The sequence below is a fragment of the Polypterus senegalus genome, chromosome 4, assembly GCF_016835505.1.
Source record: "Polypterus senegalus isolate Bchr_013 chromosome 4, ASM1683550v1, whole genome shotgun sequence".
Lineage (NCBI taxonomy): Eukaryota > Metazoa > Chordata > Cladistia > Polypteriformes > Polypteridae > Polypterus > Polypterus senegalus.
The window spans coordinates 1,446,952-1,468,296 of record NC_053157.1 but is presented as its reverse complement, the minus strand read 5'-3'; the positions used below and the strand labels follow the sequence as shown (position 1 = coordinate 1,468,296).

The following is a 21,345-nucleotide window of genomic DNA, read 5'->3' as shown; positions in this document are numbered from 1 at the left end:
GGTCCAGCCCAAAAAGAGGTGGGCAGCATTAGACAGAAAGAAAATGCCACGTATGGCAAAACAAATTCTTGTTCTGGATAAGAAACTGACAGTTAAGTTAAACTTGCTGTAAACATTTTAACAATCCCTTTAATTACTGAGACACGTTTTCTGCTTATTGCATTTCTGAACAGCAGCGCCTTCTGCTGGAGACGGGTGGCAGTTCTTCATTTGCTGTAACCTGCCAACCTAACAAGTTGTTGTGCCTGCTGATGGAGGATTGCTGGAATCATGGGAGAGAGGTCCTTTCATCGGATTGGCTGGTCCAGCATTGTTTCGGTTGTGGAATGGTCAAATGGGAGAGGCAGCTTGATGGATGAGGTCTCCAGGACTCTAAACAAATCCAAATCATATTATGGGATATCATCCATTGTTAAATTCTGCTATGTACTTCTGGAATTTTTATTTGTACTGTATTGAGGATTTGTTCTGTTCTGTGCATTGTGGTGTATTGACCCCCTTTGACACCCACTGCATGCCCAACCTACCTGGTAACTGGTCTCTCTTTGAACTGCCTTTCCCGAGGTTTCTTCCATTTTTTTTCCCTACTGGGGTTTTTTTGAGAGTTTTTCCTTGTCTTCTTAAAGAGTCAAGGCTGGGGGGCTGTCATGAGGCACAGCCTGTTAAAGCCCATTGCGGCACTCCTTGTGTGATTTGGGGCTTTACAAAAATAAATTGTATTGTATTGTATTGTATAGATAGATATGTGAAAGGCACTTTATTATAGATAGATAGATAGATAGATAGATAGATAGATAGATAGATAGATAGATAGATAGATAGATAGATAGATAGATAGATAGGCACTATATTATAGATAATCTGAAAGGCACTATATAATATATAGATAGATATGAAAGGCACTATATAATAGATGGATAGTTAGATATGGCCCTGTGGTGGTCTGGCACCCTGCCTGGGGTTTCTTTCCTGCCTTGTGCCCTGTGTTGGCTGGGATTGGCTCCAGCAGACCCCCATGACCCTGTAGTTAGGATATAGTGGGTTGGATAATAGATGGTTGGATAGTTAGTGTGGAGGATGGCAGGCCGTTTTTCCCGGCCAATACCCCCAAGCCGCCAGGTGGAGCCCTCCTTGCAGCATGGAGGTCCCCAGAAGACCAGCAGGGCATCATGGACAATGGAGTTTTTATACACAGCCCTGCTGGATGCCATGGGGGCCACAAGAGGGAGCTGCAGGGAGGACCGAAGACTTCTTCGTGCCCTATGACCCGGAAGTCGAGAGGGGTCTGGCTGCAGCCACTGTGGTGCTCCACAGTAAGCGGAAACTGCCTTCAAGCATTCACGCATGCGTTAAACAGATTAGGCAGCACCGTTAAGTGTGTGATGATGTAGCCTTTCAATACGCACGTGCACGCAGATCGGGCCGGCAACGGGAATCACGTATTGACACACACCGCATGCGCTTAATGAAAAAAACATTAAAAACAAAAATATCCACTTTACGGCACGGCCCGATCGGAACTGTGCATGCAGTACAATTTGACATTACAGTATATTATTCATTTTAGTTCCACATTAGTTGACCAAAATGAAAATATTAATCCTGCAAAATAAACGAAGCAGCCTTTGTGGCATAACGTTGATGTCCAATGTTCAACCGTAAGAGAAAGCTTAGGTGTGCACAACTGATGAGCCCCAATTAGGGCGACACACATGCGGTGTACTCTTTGTATTATTTGGCAGGTACTGTACTATATATATATAATAGCAGAATACCCGCGCTTGGCAGCGGAGAAGTAGTGTGTTAAAGAAGAAAAGAGAAAGAAAAGGAAACATTTTGAAAATAACGTAACATGATTGTCAATGTAATTGTTTTGTCACTGTTATGAGTGTCGCTGTGATATATATATATATATATAGCAAAATAGCCGCGCTTCACAGCGATGTCATGTGTTAAAGAAGTTATGAAAAAGAAAAGGAAACATTTTGAAAATAACGTAACATGATTGTCAATGTAATTGTTTTGTGTATTTGGTGGCAGCGTCACAAAGTTGTTTTCGGCAGCTGCATCAGAAAATGTACCACGACGTCTGACACGCCTCCTTTTTACTGTTTTCTCAAAGCTTGGATTGCTGCTGTCATATATATACACACACACACACACATATATATATATATATACATACACACAAATTATATATATGTATGTATGTATGTGTGTGTGTGTGTGTGTGTGTATATATATATGTGTATATATATATATATATATATATACACATACATATACTTGTGTGTATAGCTTTGGTCACTGAGTGCAAGGGAGAAATAATAAAATATAGTCTATAAGTTATTAAACAGTAAAACATTAACGTTTTAAGAAGTACAGGTACATTGAGCACTACTGGAGTGGTTGTGGGTAAACTACATTTTAAAGACTGTGTAACACAACAGGTAAGTAACTAACAGCAGCTAAAATGTATATGGATCATCTCTCGGTAGTAGATCCCTTTTGAAAGGCGCTACACGACGGCTGTGGTATAGAAATTACATTTTCTATGTGAACGTTCAAATTTGTGCCTCTGGTAATGTGCCTTACCGGCATTTAAAGAAAATTAGTTTTGTGTCCTCTGCAGTGTTAAGAGAGAAAGGCTTTGGTTTGGGATAAAAGGAAAAAAAGTGTAAAGAAAGGAAAGTTGCCTTTTTCTTTTATATAGTATAGAGAGATGTGTTCAATGACGTTATGATCGCCTTTTGGGGACAGTCGTGGGTCTTGTGTAGACTGGTGAGACGCCCCGCCATTAATCGGCTGTGATGGCACTGTCAGTCCTCCACTCGTGTGCGTGTTCATAATCCGAGTGAGGACCTCATAATCGTATCGTGCAAAAGAAAGTGTGAATCGCCTTAATATTATTTTGCCGTGGTGTAGAAAAGGGGTCCCGTGTTTGCACTTGTCTGGGCTATAGCGCAGGGGGAGGATGAAAAAAATTAAAAGTGCTCACTTTGACTTAAAGCAGAAGCGCAGTCAGCGTCTCAAAGGCCGGCACAGCTATGCGCGCGCTGGCTGCTCGACTTTTGCTGGGCAGGAGACCCCTTTTGTACACACGTTCATGATATCAAAAGTCTCAGCGCTCTTTGGAGGTCATTCATATATTATATATATAGCAAAATACCCGCCTCAGCGGAGAAGTAGTGTGTTAAAGAAGTAATGAAAAAGAAAAGGAAACATTTTAATAATAACGTAACATGATTGACATTGTCATGAGTGTTGCTGTCATATATATGCCTGCCTAAATAAGTCACCTCGCTTTGCTCTTACTTTATTTACCGTTCATTTAATCATGGCTATGGCGGAAAAATTATAAAATGGAAGGAGGATGGCTTTACCAAAACAATTATTGATGGCTTAATCGATTATTCATAAAGCTTGAATTGGTGATCTGTTTTTCTGTGTTAACCTCATATTTTTCATACGTCTTCTCAAACTAAGGTGGTGCGAGGGTAAAATGAATCGGGATGCGCTTGATCAAAGTAATCGGTGTACCAGGAAATCATGCATTGACAAAAGCTCCCTTTGCTTGTAATGCAAAGTGTGATTAAATGCATTATTTTTAAGCGTTATGGAGCACATGCATCGAAGCTTCTCAGCTGTGCTTGTGCTAAGAAAAGGAAAGATTTTAAAAATAACGTAACACGATTGTCAATGTAACCTTTTGTAAGTAGTGCCTGGAGGATTCAGTGTGGAGAAACTCTAGAGACAGCGTGTGTATTAACTTGTGGATTTTTCTGTGAGTATTTGGTGGCAGTCTGACAAAGTTGCTTCGAAGACAGCGTTAGCTGAGCTCAGCTCAGAGCAAATGAGGTAAATGGGAGGGAGATGATGACGTGACTCCCCACCCGCCTTAACTGTCAATCCCCACAAACACAGTCTCGGAATTTGCATAAGCACACCCCTTCACCTACAATTTTAACTTAGTTACAAAGTGATCAAAACTCTCGTTTATATCCTCGTCCTCTCATTAAACTTGTATCCCGCATTACCTGTGGGCATGTGAAACGCCAGCGTTAGCCTGTCTATGAACTTAATTTAAAGTTTAGGTTTACACCTTGCTTTCTTTCCAAGGCAGCAACACTCATGAATATGGTAGTATATGTCACTCGCTCGCTTCTTATTGTTTTCTGCCTTCTCAATTATATAATGCATGTTTTCTTAAGCGCTTTTGGAGGTCTTCCTGGTTTTCTACGCACTGCATTGACAATCAGTTCACGTGATTACGTGGGAGGCGTGATGATGTCACACGAAACTCCGCCCCCCCACGTCATTCCAGCTCAACTCCATTACAGTTAATGGAGAAAAATACCTTCCAGTTATGACCATTAGGCGTAGAATTTCGAAATGAAACCTGCCCAACTTTTGTAAGTAAGCTGTAAGGAATGAGCCTGCCAAATTTCAGCCTTCTACCTACACGGGAAGTTGGAGAATTAGTGACGAGTCAGTCAGTCAGTCAGTCAGTGAGTGAGTCAGTGATGAGTCAGTGAGTGAGTGAGTGAGTGAGGGCTTTGCCTTTTATTAGTATATATATATATATATATATATATATATATGCGATATAAAGTATGTAGTGTTTTTATTTTCCCACTCACGTAAATCATATAAAGTTTCCTTTCCATTTTGATCTATTGTTGCAACTTCCCTCTTATGAGCAAATTGTGTTTGTTTAAGAATATCTTTAGACATCAGTTATTATTAATAAAACTGCCATTTGTCTTAAGGCATCAGGTTTATAAAACCTAACGTATCCAACCAGTTTTATAGAAATATATGATCCTTTTTCAAAAAAAGAAAAGAACACTGTGTCGCTGACTGTCCCTGTCCTTAGTGCTGTTACTGTCCACTTGTTAAAATTCTTTAATTCGTTCTGAGTTGTGCAATCAGGTCAGATGCCAAAGAAAAGAAGATAATAAAGCCACTGGTTCAAATACTCATTTATTCCAATGGCTATTAATCTTACAAAGAAGTTTAACTTTATATCCACAGACTTAAATTAAGGAAATGAGCTATTATCACTTAAACCAATCTATTTGATCAATTTTTTTTTTTTTACAGTTAGTTGCTTGCTGCTATAGTTCATATTTATAATACATTTGTTCTTAGTGATGTTTTTAATGTTATTTCAAGGCATCTTTGTAAAACACCCTGAGATAATATGGAGGAATATTTCGGACAAAATGAAATAAATAAATAAATAAATAAATACGTAAATAAATAAAAGTACTGTGAACTGAACAACTTTACCACTGATCAGAGCTGTACAGTTGTTTGAAAAAGTAGCTGCGAGTATGCACCTGACTTTATACTCGTAAAACAAGGGACAAATACTCAGTTTAAAATATTAGTTGGCGCTGCTTTGGGCATTCCATGTCAAAGTACCTAAACTAATACAGCCGTTGCAGCTTACCGTATATCAAACTGGCTCATTCGTCTTGTGATCGTCTTCTCCGATACACCATTTAGATCTGTAATCTGTCGTACTTTTAAACCGCATAACAGAAGGTGTTTTATTGACTCAGCTGGAATGTCAAAGGATGGGCGTCCAGAGCAGGGAACTGCGTCACCTGAACTGGAGTGAAGTCGAGTCCGGTCCACCAGTTCTTCGATAATTTCAAAAATAGTTTCATCGACATCGGAGTCTAAAAGGGCCGCCAACATTGTCATTTCTTCCGATAAATCTTCAGTTCTCTCTCTGAAATACGTAATATCTTCGGCAGAATCCATTTCATCGGCAGTAGTAAGCAATTTTCTAATGAATTCTTGTGCTATCGATTCACCAATCAGTAACTAGAGGGCGTGTTAGAGCCCACCCTCTCAACTTTGACGAGTGAAAGTGACAGTTTTATTTCAAGCCGTATTTCATGACGGTTTGCAGGAATGTTACAGACAAAATGAAATAAATAAATAAGCAACGAAAAACATATTTCGTGACACATTTATTTATTTATGCTCACATTTCACAGTACTTTTATTTATTTACGCATTTATTTATTTATTTCATTTTGTCCGAAATATTCCTCCATACTCCACAGTGGCTGCAGCCAGACCCCTCTCGTTGCCGGCCCGATCTGCGTGCGCGTGCGTATTGAAAGGCTACGTCATCACACACTTTACGGTGCTGCCCAATCTGTTTAACGCATGCGTGAATGCTTGAAGGCGGTCTCCGCCGACTGTGGAGGTCACGTGTTTCCGCTCCGACTGTGGAGCTCCACAGTGGCTGCAGCCAGGTGCTCTTGCGGAAGTCCGTCATAGGAAGAGCGGCGGGCTTCCGGGATGAAGAAATGAACTTGTACCTGACCCAGAAGGGATTAAGAGTCACATGGACTGGGGATTAGGAACACTTCCGGGTCAGGGAATATAAAAGGACTGTGGGAGCTCCCAGACGGCGAGCTGAGCTGGGTGGAAGGGTGGCAACGCGTCTGGGAGTGGAGGATTGTATTATTGTGTTTATTGGTGATTGTTTATGAGTATTGTGGAGGAGAGGGTGCTTTGTGCAATGTGGCATTTAAATAACGTCGATTTGAGGACTTTTACCTGGTGTCTGGAGTCATGGACAGGGGTTCAAGGGAGCAAGAGCACCCCCTATCTACCACATTAGATATGTGAAAGGCACTATATAGTAAATTAAAAAGACAACATGGAAAGGATAGGGAGAGGACATGATTTTTCTTTCAGCTGGCACTTCTTCCTTGCCACTCTTCCATAAAGACCCCTTCTTGCAGATTGTTCAGCTGTGGATGTCCTCGCCCGTCAGAGTCACTGGCTGGAGTGACCATTGGTGTCACACGGGCCTCTCTCAGAAGTGCCATTTTTGGAGGGTGACCGTGCTTGGCAGTGTGGCTGTAGTTTCTTATTTTGTTCTCTTTCTGCGCCACTGGGTGGAGACCACCAACAAACCAGGGGAGTGGGTCAGGTGAGACATGAGAATGACAAAGGGGACAGAGAAGATCTTTCAGATGTCACCCTTTGTATTTTTCCTGTTTAGAAAGTTGTCTGCAGGTTGTCACTTAACTTGGTTTTTTGATGTGTAGAGCAGCCTGACATTCTTACTCAGATGTATTGTGAGTTTAGAATCAGAGACAATAAAATGTGACTAAAGCTTTGAGGGCGGGGGGAGTGAACCCCCTTTTCAAGACCCTGTAGTTGGTGGTCACTGGTGAGGCCTGCTGTGCTCATATAGCGCCTCTCCACTCCTTTTTAGACCCTGCATGCCAGTCTCCAGTTATGCCAGTTGTGCGCAGGTCAGTTGAGGTGCCACACGTGGACCGAGGACGACCTCCTCACACCGCTAGCCAATCAGAAATGAGTGAAATAAGAGCAGCTGATGGGAGTTTGTGTTTCATTTTCCAGCACGTTGAGACTGCAGTTGACTTTCATGGATGTGGAATTCTTATGGATGAAGTTGGTGTCTCAGGCTGTTGAGTGTGTTCAGTACTCCCAGGCTCTCCGGCAGATGTCACGCGTCCCCAAAGACACCGATCATGATAATCAATAACTGAACATAAAGTAATGGACATAGTGTTACTGAACAACAATGGAGGAGTCACCTCAGGCTGTGCGCAGACCAGCCAGGTGTCTTTCCCAAGGACTTGGCACACAGACACACGGACACACGTCAATATGGCAATGTCACTTTATTGTGTGCAATACAGATCAATAAAAAGCATCAAGGCACAAAGAGCCAGCTGGTGCGGGAGAAACGCCTATGCAGGCAGGAGCAGAGCCAGCAATTCCAGCAGGGACAGAGTCGGAGAAACTGGTGGCTGTGGTGGCATGAAGGCAGGAGGAACGTAAGGAGGAATGTAAGGAGGAGGAGGAGGATAGAACATCGGCGGCATCCTGTATCTCTGCAAGGCAAAAAGAAGAAGATCAGTGCCAGGGTCAGCTCAGACTGAGGATACAAAAGATGACATCTGGTCATAGAGAACATAAGAGCACACTTGACAGGACCGGCCATCACGGCCAACACGGCCATCACGGCGTATCAGCCTGACTTGAACAAGACATCTTATGAAGTAACCTGAGTGTTGACCAAGGAAATAAAAGAGGCACCATCGACGGCTTCAGCTGGATGTGCAGCCTCAACATCAGGTAGCTGAGATGCAGGAGGACGTTTGTTGACAAGCCATTGAACGTCAGTATCTACTCTCTTTAAAGACCTCCTGGACATCTGAGGCCCCCTGATTTCTCTGACTGTCAGAAACAGACACACTGTCCCCTACAGAGAATGGAGCTGATGAGGAGACTTCAACCGCCAGTCTGCACTCTCCTTAATGACAGTGATAAGGACCACCTGGATGCTCCTTTCGTCACTTTAGCTACAAGACATGGACATGGTGCCACCTACAGAGCCTTTGCAGGTTGTCCTCTGCTTTCCTTAATAGCATTTGCAAGGACCTCCTGGACTTGTGGGATCCCTGGATTGCTCTGAACATCAGAAATGGACGCAGTGCCCCCTACAAAGAATTTAACTGATGAAGAGCCACTGGAGGATGCCCACTGCTCTTCTCAATCAGCGGTGATCTAAACCTCGTTGATCTGACTGGTCAACGTGGTCTCGTGTTCCCCGATAGAAAATGAAGCTGAGGAAGAGAAATCAGGGACTACTCTGCTCTTCTTCTCTTGAACGGCAGTGATGAAGACCTCCTGGCCACCTAAGGACACCCTTCATTGCTCTGACTGTCAGAAGTGGGCACAGTGCCCTCTACAGAGAATGGGCAGCATATGGGATGTTTGCTGGCCTCTCCACTGTACTCGTGTTACTTTAACATCAAAAGTCAAGTGGAGATGGATGGACATGCGTTTGGCTTGCAGAGCGGGTGAGATGAGGGGACTGGGTGGGCTCCATATACTGCATGTACTTCTTGATTCATGGATGATATGTTTTAAGGCCGGTGGGGTAAAGTCTTGAGCCCCCCTCATAAATTCACAGCGTCTAAGAGGAACGTTGAGCCAGTTAGCCCACCATACAGGTCCCTGAGGTTGTTAGAAGTGCCCGTGCTCCATAATCTCAGTAATGGCCCCCCAACCCAACAAGACCTGCTGGTGTTCTATCAGCGCGTCCTGCTTTATGGAACTGCACCGCAAGTCGAGAGTTGTGCCCGTCTGTGACACCAGAGCCCAGCTGTTAAATTCTAACCACGCCAATGCCTGACCTTAACGTCCATCCTAAAGGTCAGTCAGTCATTAAGCAACCCACTAAATTCTAACTAGAGGGTCACGGGGGTCTGCTGGAGCCAATCCCAGACAACACAGGGCGCAAGGCAGGAAACAAACACCGGGCAGGACGCCAACTCACCGCAGCATCCTGAAGGCGTCTCCCAAAAAAAACTGCACTGACCACATAGGCGCTTTGTCACAAACCCCAGCAGCACGACTTCTACACACCAGGGAATGTGAGAGAGCAAGTGGGGTAACCAACCGTCAGCTCGATAAGAACGCACTGGAGACGTCGATGAGCGCAGGCCCACTCCGAGGTCAGGAGGAGACCCTGAGGAGTGTGAGGATCAGGGGCCGGACATTCAGGTGCTGTCATACTGGGTGTCCCCTTTGTCACGTTAAGACTTACCTCTCCACTTGAAGAGCGCGCTTCTCTATGCAGCTTCTTTAGCACCTGCACAAAGGAGAACAGAAAGTGAGAATGGAGAACTGAGTGTGTGTGTGTGTGTGTGTGTGTGTGTATACTGTATCAGACATATATAAATGAAAGATCCATGTGCGTGTAAGGAGCAGTCAGACACCATGGAGCCTGCATGCACTTTTACATTTTCTCAGCACTTGCATGCACCTCAGTACGAAAGACCTGAAGACCTGCTGCACACAGGCAATCGACATCGTGCAACAACGACATCGTGCGGTCAGTCATCATGAAAGGGAAAAAAATTAACAATGATAACATAAAATAAACGTCCACTGGTCTGTGCTCTAAATTGGTTTTCTGTATGATTCCAATAATTTTGGAATTGGCGCATTTCCTGCTCAAATACACGGGAGAAACGCGAGGTGCGGCAGTGACGACTCTCACCTCTCCTCGGACTGCGCTCTCCTGTCACACTGACGGGCTTGATGCGCGTGTCTGTCGCTGTCTCTCTGTATGTCACCAATATAAAGTCTGCAGACACGTTTATTACACACTAGGACTCTCCACAGTCTGGCTGATATCGTTAATGAATCTGTGTGTCATATTTAGAAAACCGCAGTGAGAAGGCACAATGTGAGCGAGGCTTATGGCGTTATTTCAGTGCCACTATTCTGAGCGCACGTAAAAAAATATTGCAAGTGCAAGTGTTGCATTTTGAGGAGAAATTTATTTTGAGCGTACAAAAGCTGAATTTGAGTGAACAAAATTCATTGCTGCGTGCAAAAAATGTATTTCAGTGTTTGCGCTTATCCATATACACACACACAATAGCACCCCTCTCGCTCAGTTTTTTCATTTGCGCTTGCTCGCAATGTGTTGCTTGCGCTCACAACATTCTCTGCTGCAAGCGCTCAACTCTCTGTACACCGTTATAAGTGTGCCACAAAACCAACCAATCACAGACTTGGTTTCAAAAATTCTGATTGGCTCTTACTGTCTCCAATCAGCTCGCTAGCTGCTGCATTCCGGAAACAGTCCGAAATGTAGCTAAATCCAGCTAAACTCAATTAAACCCCAATTTGCGGATAATATCTTTAATTATTTTATTTTAAAATATATTATTTGTTAAGACTATCGTTGGTGTAGTACTCTCCCAGTCAATGCCTGGATCCTGAAGCTCCTTCAAATCCACAAACATATATAATAGTCATTATTCCAGAATAGGTACTTTTGGGAGTAATGTTATTTTGTGTAAGCGTTTTTTCCAATAAATACAACAATTTAAAAAGAATGCCTTTGTTTTCATGTTCTTCTTACTGTGATTTACATTAGTGGTAATTGATAGGCAAGAATGTATAAAATCACCAGAAGCATCTCGCAGATGTGCCACAATGAATGCAGCAGCTAGCGAGCTGATTGGAGACCGTAAGAGCCAATCAGAATTTTTGAAACCAAGTCTGTGATTGGTTGGTTTTGTGGCACACTTATAACGGTGTACAGAGAGTTGAGCGCTTGCAGCAGAGAATGTTGTGAGCGCAAGCAACACATTGTGAGCAAGCGCAAATGAAAAAACTGAGCGAGAGGGGGTGCTATTGTGTGTGTGTGTATGGATAAGTGCAAACACTGAAATACATTTTTTGCACGCAGCAATGAATTTTGTTCACTCAAATTCAGCTTTTGTACGCTCAAAATAAATTTCTCCTCAAAATGCAACACTTCCACTTGCAATATTTTTTTACGTGCGCTCAGAATAGTGGCACTGAAATAACGCCATAGAGGCTGACAGTACCGTCCTGCCCTGAAGGGGGCGCGTGTGAGCTCAACAGGCGCTCCTCGCTGCTGTTCTTCTCCGCAGAGGCGCCGATAAGTTAGCGACATCAGAAAGTCAAGGGCACTGCAGCCATCCGTTTATTTTATTTATTTGTTCCGACTGACTGCCAAAATGGAATATTAAGATTTTTAAAAACTAAAGGAAAATAAGGAGGGACTTTTACAAGAAAGTGACGGGGATTATTGTGAAGAAGGATAGGCGCATGGACTTCATCTATACTAATAAAAGGCAAAGCCCTCACTGACTCACTCACTCGTCTCAAATTCTCCAACTTCCCGTGTAGGTAGAAGGCTGAAATTTGGCAGGCTCATTCCTTACAGCTTACTTACAAAAGTTAAGCAGGTTTCATTTCAAAATTCTACGCGTAATGGTCATAACGGTCCGCCATGTTGAACTTTCTTATTCATGGCCCCATCTTCACGAAATTTGGTAGGCGGCTTCCCTGCGCTAACCGAAACCGATGTACGTACTTATTTTGGTGGTATGATGCCACTGTCGGCCGCCATATTGAACTTTTCAACGGTCTTTGTTACTTATCTTCAAGAAATTGTGTACGCGGGTTCCCAACGCTAACTGAATCCTAGTTACGTAAATATATACGTCCATAGCCTGCAGCTCGGTCACCATGTGAGGTGGCGTTGGGTCCCCCATCCCAACGCCTCCCATGTTGTTGGCTGCCTGCCTATTTAAGGCCGTCCGTCGCTCCAGTCTCTACATTCCCTTCGTTGCTTCGCCACGGGATTCACGTCTCCCTGCTGATAACTGCAGCCTTTTTATTTAATCCACGGCTTCTCTGCTGTTTTATTGTTCGTTTATTACGATTATAGTTATTGTGTAGGTATTTTAGACTTACTTTACATTGTTCAGGTCCCCATTTCCTTTATCGTTCCAACCGTACCCCCATTAACATGTCTATCGAGGTGATCACCATCGATCAAAGAACTGTCACTTACCGAGTGGTTTCCATGCCCAGAGATGGCACCTGCCTTTTCCATTCTCTGTGTTACATATTGCACGGCCATATCAGGCTCACTCTTGATATCCATTGTGTCTTATGTATTGAATGACTGGACAGGTTCAAGGTGTGGACTGATGACGTACAGGAGATAATTAGACTACACAGGAGCACTAGAAGAGTCAAATGCTTAAGCCCTTCACCTGTGGATCTGCATGTGAGTTGATGGCTGCCGCTGAATTGTTCGGTTGTCACTTTCAAGTGTACCGAAATGGCCAAATATTTTACACCTTTGGACAACCGCCAATGCCTCTTAAACATCTTAGACTGACAGGTGACGATTTCAGTAGTGGACACTTTGATGTTTATGAATGTTTAAACTCTCAAAAGCTGGATGTGAAGTTATTGATGAAACTGGTTGTGTGCTTACAACGCTTGACAGATGCCGAATGTCACTTCAACACAACAAGTCCTACAAATACTGTCGTCATTGAAACAAACCATGAAACTCAAACCGATTACGACAGCAGCAATCCAAGCTGTGAGATTTGAGACAAGATTACTGTTCACATGGCCGACTGTACGTTACATGCTCAGAGTAAGCTCAGCGCACAGCTTGGTCACATTACAACCGGAGGGCCGAACTCACAACGTGGTGTACAAAGAGATCCTTCACAAATAATTAGTGGGATATTTTCCCTCAGTTTAAAAAGGTTTCATTTTCTTCTTAATAACAAATTTTAAGGCAGTACTTCGCCGCTACGAAGCGCGGGTATTTTGCTAGTTTATAAATAAAGGTAAAACCATAAACGGGTTTCAATTTTATAAAAAATGGGATCAGACTAAGAAAAAAAAAATCCAATATTTAAAAACTAAATTTTGACCTTAAATAAATTTTTCTTTTGTTTTTCGTGTTATCCTGTTGTTTAACAGTCTCTATTAAAATTGATTAAAAGATCAGAAATATAAGCCTTTAAAAACAACTAAATATTTCAATTAAGGGCAAAACTGAAATCCGTTTTTTTTGGACACCTCCCTATATAGGGTGGCCCAGATCTAATTATGCAGTTTTCATTACGCTATAACTTATTAAGTTTATTAGATAGAGAATTCACAAAAAATATTTTTGTTGCCGATTTTGTTTCTGTCCTCCCTGGCGATCGGACCTTACTCTTATTCTGTTAATTATTGTTGACCAATTTTAATTTCTTACTATGTCTTTTATTTTTCTATTCTTCATTATGTAAAGCACTTTGAGCTACATTTTTTGTATGAAAATGTGCTATAGAAATAAATAAACTAGCAGACCTCGTGCGCTTCGCTGCAGTCGCTGTATTTGGAATAATTATATATCTACATGCGACTTATAGAGCTTCTTTATATACAACATTTTTGGTTTGTCCTCCTGGAGCCAAAATATATAAATTTTCTCTATGACTAATTCGTGAACATGCTACATAAAAAATAGAAACGGGAAAAACGGCAACACCGCCGGGAACAACAGTAAAAAACAACAGTAAATGAGATAAAGTAAAAGTCTACTAAACACTAAAGTACAAAAACGAAGTAGAAAGTAACAGTAAACCGCAACACCGCCGGGAACACCGGCACACCGCGAGTACTAAACACAAAGAAACACTAAATAGAAACACTAAAGGAAAAAATACTATTCAGTAAGTACTGCGTCTAGTAAACAGTACATCAGTAAAGGAGAGAAGACTAAACACTAAGGAGAAAGAACGGCAAGACCGCGTCAGCTGCAGAGAGAGCTCAGCTCGGAGCGAAATGAAGGGAATGAAATGACGTCAATGGGAGGGGAGATGATCACGTGACTCCCTCAGCCTCCCTCCACAAACACACAAACACAGTCTCTTGGATCCCAACTCTCCTTTATATGTATAGATGTTGTTGTTGTTGTTGTCGCCGATAGATGGCAGCACCTGCCCTGCATTCCAAAATGGCGGGGAGACGGTTGTTAATCGAACAGCAATTCTTTTGTCTTGTATTGTTTTCCTGCATTGCATTAAAAGTTGCATAATTAGATCTGGACCACCGTATACTTTCATTTGTATTGAATGAGTGTGAATTGTGGAATTGCTACGGCAGATAGAGAACACGTGGCGGGTGGGGAGCAAATGGGCTCTCTCTTTCTCTCTCTCATCGTTCTTTCTCAGCCAAACATGCGCCTTACCTGTACTGTACAACACAATTTATTTTTGTATAGTCCAAAATCACACAAGGAGTGCCGCAATGGGCTTTAACAGACCCTGCCTTTTGACAGCCCCCCAGTCTTGACTCTCTAAAAAGACAAAGAACAATTCCCAAAAAAAAACCCAGTAGGGAAAAAATGGAAGAAACCTCGGGAATGGCAGTTCAAAGAGAGACCCCTGTCCAGGTAGGTTGGGCGTGCAGTGGGTGGGGGTCAATACAATACACAGAACAGAACAAATCCTCAATACAGTACAAAAATAAAAATTTTAGAAGTACGTAGCAGAATTGAATAGTGGATGACATCACATAATATGAATGCTGATGAGATATGAAACATAACCAGTAGTCAGTGTGCATGCTGGCTGCCAATTGATTAGTGAATAAGCGACTCTCTCGGGTTCATAGATTTGTAAATCTGACACACCAGCCATGAACCTCACCTGCACGTCACTGCCCTCTACTCCCAATAAGCCCTCATTTATTTGGACCAAATGATGTGCAGGAAGTGACTCCCTTATAACAAAGACTAAACCAATAGGGGGGTCTTCAGCAAAAAAGATCAGGAGGACTTCAAGTTGGGAGGCCACATCAACTGACAGCAGGGGTTCTGAACGTCGGTCCTGGGGACCCCCTGTGGCTGCTGGTTTTTGGACTCCTGCGCTAATTAAGTGAACTCTTATTTCTTAAGTTGTGTGTTTTGGGAACGAGACAGAAATTAGAAAACTAACTTTGGTAGAAAACAAAATGTACTGAGCTATTATATGGGAATTTTTTTTTTTCGTTTTAACAATATTTTCATCTTGATGTTCATTCTACTTTTCTAGGTGTTCTAATTGTTTAATGAATCCATTATTTACTAATTAGTGGCTCTGACGCTATGTAGTCGCTGCCTTTCACAAGTCAGTGTTGATCGCCTGGGTGTCTGCTCTGCTCGTTTTTAATTGTGCTTATTAAGATACAACGAAGGGGGGGATAACTGCACAGAGAAAAGGCGAAATAGAATGAAAGCAACAAAAGAAAGTGAAGTATTTCAATCTATAGCTAAAGCAGAAATATTTATAAATGTCTTATAAATGTAAAAATCCTGCCGCTGTGCTTTCTTAATGTAGAATACGAGAAGAGAAAAAATAAAATCCCAGCTAATTAACTGAGATCAGTGCTGTCAGGTGTTGTCACTGATTATGGATCTGGTTGGAACAAAAACCTGCAGCCACAGGGGGTCCCCAGGGCCGACTTTGAGAACCCCCTTTTTTTTTTGCTAATTAATTAATTAATTTAATTAATTAATTTCTGTTGCCCTAAGGGGATATGAGGGGTCAAAGTTAGCAAAACATCAGCAATATGAGGGCCGGTAACAGAGGTGAGCGGAGTGTCGTTTGCTAAACGTGGTGCTGATCATGAATACGATCAAAATTGAGATTTTTGATTCCTTACTTGTGGTCTTCGCCATCTATGAGGGTCTCTCAGAAGATTGAAAATGACAAATTGTGAACCTAAGCTTTTGGGTATCGTCTTAGAAAATGTCAAAGTCAGTGACAATGAATGTGATGTGATTTTTGAGTCTTTACCAGCCCGCTATGGACCGCCAGCAGAGGGTGAAAAAAAAAAACATTTTACACTTGAGAATATATTTCAACTTTAAAACGTGTAAACCGAAACACACGTTGTAATATTTCAAATACCTGACGTCGCCCTTCTTCTTTATGATGTACTTCGATATTACATTTCAAATGAAAACCCCAAATTAGGGCGACTTGTGCTGATTCAGACTTTTTCTAGAAGGTTACAAAGATGTCTTCTAAATGCACAGAATAAATAAAGTTTAGTTGTTTAAATGTTTTCGGGATGATCCACGCATTGTCTCGACCAAGTAACAGGTAAGAAAATGGTAAGGAAATACACAGCCTGCCTGCCTGCCTGCCTGTGTGTGTGTGTGGAGGCCATTCTAGGGCTTTGGTCAAGTCCTGGATATTCATTTGTGGTTTTATTTTCTAATTCTTTATCTTTAAAAGCAGCTGTCAAACCTGCATAAATGAGGAAGAAATGGTGACTTACTTCTGCACTTGAAGGCCCCGCTTCTCTATGCAACTTCTCTTGCACCTATAAAAAAGGAGAACAATGAATGATATAAAAGGACAAGTCTGTCTGTCTGGTTACATACCATTTGGTATGGGATTTGTAAATGTGATGCACCATCTGTTGGAATGATAAAGGCAATGCATGTTATTCCTTCATGCTTTACAGAACACATTCCAGTAGATGGTGCAGAGCTTTATGTTAACTCCATCTTAGGCAGGCAGCACACACTAGTCCACCTTAACAAAAGGTCTGCGTATCTGTGTGGCCATCTGGTTACTACATGCCTCTCATTCCAAAAGACGGCACATCACAAACCTCAACACTGCTGTTATGAATCCCATACCAATAGGCATATAATATTGACATATGCATTGCATTTGCCATTCTAACAGATGGCACATCACAGACATTTATAAAAATGCATTTTATGGCTACAAATGTTTGTCATGTGCCATCTGTTGGAATGACCCAAAGCATTTTGCTTCATACATTACAAAATGCATTCCAACAGACGGTGCACTGCAAACATTAAAGATTATTTGGACTTTAGCCCTTCTTAAATGGCTAGACCACCCAAGTGGCCGTGTAATACTACATCTGTGCGTCAGTCTGGTTTCTATTCGCAACATTTGTGGTAATACAATGCATTGCATTTGTCATTCCAACAGATGGCTCCTCACAAACCTTAGCACTGCTTTTAAAATCCCATACCAAAAGACATAATGTTGACATATGCATTGCATTTGCCTTTCCAACAAATGGCACATCACACTTATGGCTAAAATGTTTGTGATGTGCCATCTGTTGCTATGACAATTGTAATGCATTTTATTAATTGCATTACAAAATACTGCACATTCCAGTAGATGATGCACTGCAAACGTAACGTCTACATTGATTTCTTGGATTTCAACCCATACTAGACAAGTAGCACAGTTCATCCACCTTAATAAAAGAACTAATGTCTGCGTATTTTTGTATCTGTGTGTCAGTCTGGTCATTATACTCTATATCTTCCATTCCAACAGATGGCACATCACAGACATTTGTGGTAGTAAAACTCCCTGCATTTATCATTCCAACAAACACTAACACTGTATCTTATCTCCTGTGCACACACATATAACTTCACAGAAACTTGACAATGCATCACTTAGCAGATTTTGCTCTTGTGAAAATCCCACTGTGTGCTGGACAAGTTCTGGATTGGCTACTTAGCAGAGACATCATTTCTTGTGTTTTGTGATCGGTCTTGTTCTTCCTTATTTCTTGTTTGCTTACTAAACCTCTTTTTGCGGGTCTCGTTGTGAGAGATGCTTTATAAAAATTGAGGTGAGCTACCTTAAACATCTCCATTTCATAAACCAGTAAGAAAATGTTCACAAGGTGTAGGAAACTGTTTTAAAAGTTGTTTTTTACGATTTTCTAGCTGTTTCTTTAAAGTGCTAAGCCTTGGGCATATTACACCACTCAGGGCCGGATTTAGATGAAATGAGGCCCTAGGCTATTCCACTTATGAGGCCCTTTCACCTCCCATTTTTAAGTTTGTTCAAATTGCTAACAATTTGAATGTCGGCCCCTTTGATCTTGAGGCCTTAGGCTGAAGCCTAGTTAGCCTATAGGAAAATCGGGCCCTGACACCACTGGGGTGGGGTGGTGGGGCAGGATGCCAGACTTGATGACTGCGTTTGCCAGAGGACCTCAGACTACACGACTAGGTTTTGCAGTTCATTTGCGTATAACTTTTTCTTTATTTATTAGATGTTCTCTTAAAAGTAAGCCCGTAATGATAAAACGTAACTGTAGCAGGGTACATAAAAATCGTTTTCAATGGAACTTGGAAAATCATGCAGTTGAAAACGGAGCCCAAATAGAGCCGTGGGGCCGAAAAGCCTTAGAAAACCACAGAGCGAGAACAGAAGGCTTTGCTTGATGTGCTGCATGCTGCTTCTTGCTGGTGGTGGAGGGTCTGCAGCTAATTGTACTTCAAACTTTTTAAACGTAACACTTTTCATAGAAGTACCCGATCGAGGATCAAATTAGCGCGTCATGGAAGTACAGAATCATTATAATGTAGGCTAATACGCAAATGAGAAACGGAAATACCGAGCACGCGTTTGTTCACTCTGTGCACAAAGTGCTACCGAACCGCAGCTATAGGGAGCTTGTTTCCTGATTCATTGACTTATATAAACGTTTAGCTGCTTGTGCTCTTTACTGTCACACTCGCTAACGTCATGTCACTTTTTATGCAGAAGCGCGCCGCAGCGAGTGAGCAGCGCGCAGGCGCAGTAGCCGCATACATAGACGCGCTTCAGCAGCGGCGCGCGCATCTTCGCAGGTGTTTCTCAGCGGTGGAGTAAATGACAAAAATTTACAAAACTAAAGATTAAAGCGGCCTCTTTCGATGTAAACTTGAAACTGTAAACTAAACTGTTTTCGTTATTTAAGACAGACATGTATGAAAATTCTTTAATGTGTTTCAAAGAAAGGCTTTGAAATCTTAGAACTTTGTAGAGTGTGCCGTATTCAAGACATGTCATCCAAAATGGAACTTGAAGAGCAAATGTGCCAAATTGAAACAGGGATCGGGCCACTTGAAGCCGAGATGTTTCAGGTGGACAATCGGATAGACAGACAGACAGACAGACTGACAGACAGAGTGACGACGCTCATATGAGGAGCGCAGGCGGTAAAGCCCGGTTGTCCATCTGCGGTCGGTTTGTGGAAAGATGTTAAGGAGGCTACATGTGCGCGAGTTTAGATGTTTGGTTCAGAAGTATGAAAATATGACAAGTAAAACGATGTTAGATGCACCGCGACGGACAATGGGCATGTCTTGATTATATTCAATTCTGTTTGACTGTCCACTCGTAAAAAATAACGGCTCCTTGTAACGGCGCCTTGTGGTTGCTCATCAACGTTTGTAAAGGATGAGTAAAGACACCAGAGCTGTGGATCTTTTCTTTTTAGTGCACCCAGCGTACCAAACACTTGTTTCATTTTCTCCTCTCCTCTCTTTTCTTTTCTTTTCTTTCCAGACCCAACTAATCCATTTACCTTGTTCAAGGAGAAAGCAATCAGCTAAGAGATCACAAACAAATTAACTTAATTATAGGCCACAACAAAACAATTCGTATCTATATTTTAAATGTATCTATATTATCTAAATTTATATCACTTGCTTGACATAGAAGAATGTCGTTCTGTGGCGTTTTTTTTTAATATAAAATCGGCTCTTTGGGCTTTTAAAAAGAATAATTTGTGGACAAAACAGAAACCTTTAATCTTAAGTAGGCGATGATACAACAGATCAATGAACTTGAACTTCACCGGAGTCATTATATGAAGTAAGAGTCATTTTAAAACCAGGAGCCCATTGATATTTCACAAGTCTCTAATGGAGCCTGAAGTGGACCACAGCAGACTTGTGGATGGCTCTTTTATGAACCAACAATGGATCTCCTATATGTCATCACAGTGAAGAGCCACTCTGAACCTTTACCACTGGGGGGAGCAATCTCCTTGATTTTTTTTTATTGTTTTAAACTAAATCTGTTTTCTTACAACTATCTATCTATCTGTCTAATCCTGCCAACTACACTATCTATTGTTAATATAGTGTCTTTCATCTACAGTATCTATCTATCTATCTATCTATCTATCTATCTATCTATCTATCTATCTATCTATCTATCTATCTATCATTCTTTTTAGTGGTAATTCAAACAGATTGTTAAAAAGCACAATGTGTGTAATGTAAAGCGTTCGTTCTCTTTGCATTCCCCTAATTATTTAATACTTTAACTCATCATCACTTCTTCTCTTGGACTTTCTTAAAGCACAAGACGGAATCTCAGGCACATACCGGCAGGCAGAGGCTCACGCCCAGCAGGCACATCAGAACCACCACGGACTTCATTGTCGACTGCAGTTTCTGTAAGACAATAACAGGCACATGCACTTACTGTACTCCCTTCAGACACCGAGGGGCGCTCTCTCAAAGGGTTGCGCACACGCACAGCAGTTATTTCTGTGCATGAAAATAACATGAGAAGGCCGCGCGACGTCTTCACAGGAGGTGAACTTACATACCTGCGTATAGCCAAGAAGATGAAAAGCAGAAGTGTCACCGACCCCTCGACTCTATGAATCTGCCCATCCAAAGGAGCCCATTTAAAGACAGCCCAGTACGCGGCCAGCCAATCGTCACGAGGGCTTCTTTCAATATGAATCATATTGGTTTTTTTTCGCATTGCTGAGGTTTCTGCCACCTTCAAAGGCGGACTTAATCCCCGCTGATGAGGTGCGCTCTTTGTCGGGGATTAAATGTCGGACTTTGGGCAGATGCTGCCTTCTGGGTGATTTCCAGGAGAAGAGCTTTGCACAATCAATGTCAATACGAAGTTTTATGAAATTTGTATTTACCTGTTGAAACATCTTTATTTAAAACCTATTGGCAAACCGAGGCTTTAGCTTGTGGTTGTTTATTAAATAAAGATCAGCACCTAATATGGAAACCTGTTATGTTTCCCATATGGTAACCACATCGTTTTGCAATGCTGGATTTTGCACAAGTTGGCTTAGCGTTCAGCTCAGCTGTCTCACTGATTCGCCATCCTGGTTTCAAATTCCTCATCC

At 42.0% G+C, this 21,345-nt stretch overlaps 1 protein-coding gene across 1 annotated transcript; it reads right to left on the bottom strand.

The window, feature by feature from the left end:
* Positions 1-7,665: 7,665 nt before the first annotated feature.
* LOC120527069 (lysine-specific demethylase 6B-like) lies at positions 7,666-21,091 on the bottom strand. The gene is made up of 5 exons (XM_039750107.1): positions 20,800-21,091; positions 20,573-20,641; positions 16,681-16,725; positions 9,617-9,661; positions 7,666-7,895 (listed from the first exon to the last, which is right to left on the bottom strand). The coding sequence occupies exons 2-5, from the start codon at positions 20,624-20,626 to the stop codon at positions 7,752-7,754; spliced, it is 288 nt and encodes a 95-aa protein (XP_039606041.1). The 5' UTR covers positions 20,627-20,641; positions 20,800-21,091; the 3' UTR covers positions 7,666-7,751.
* Between the last annotated feature and the right edge of the window lie 254 nt (positions 21,092-21,345).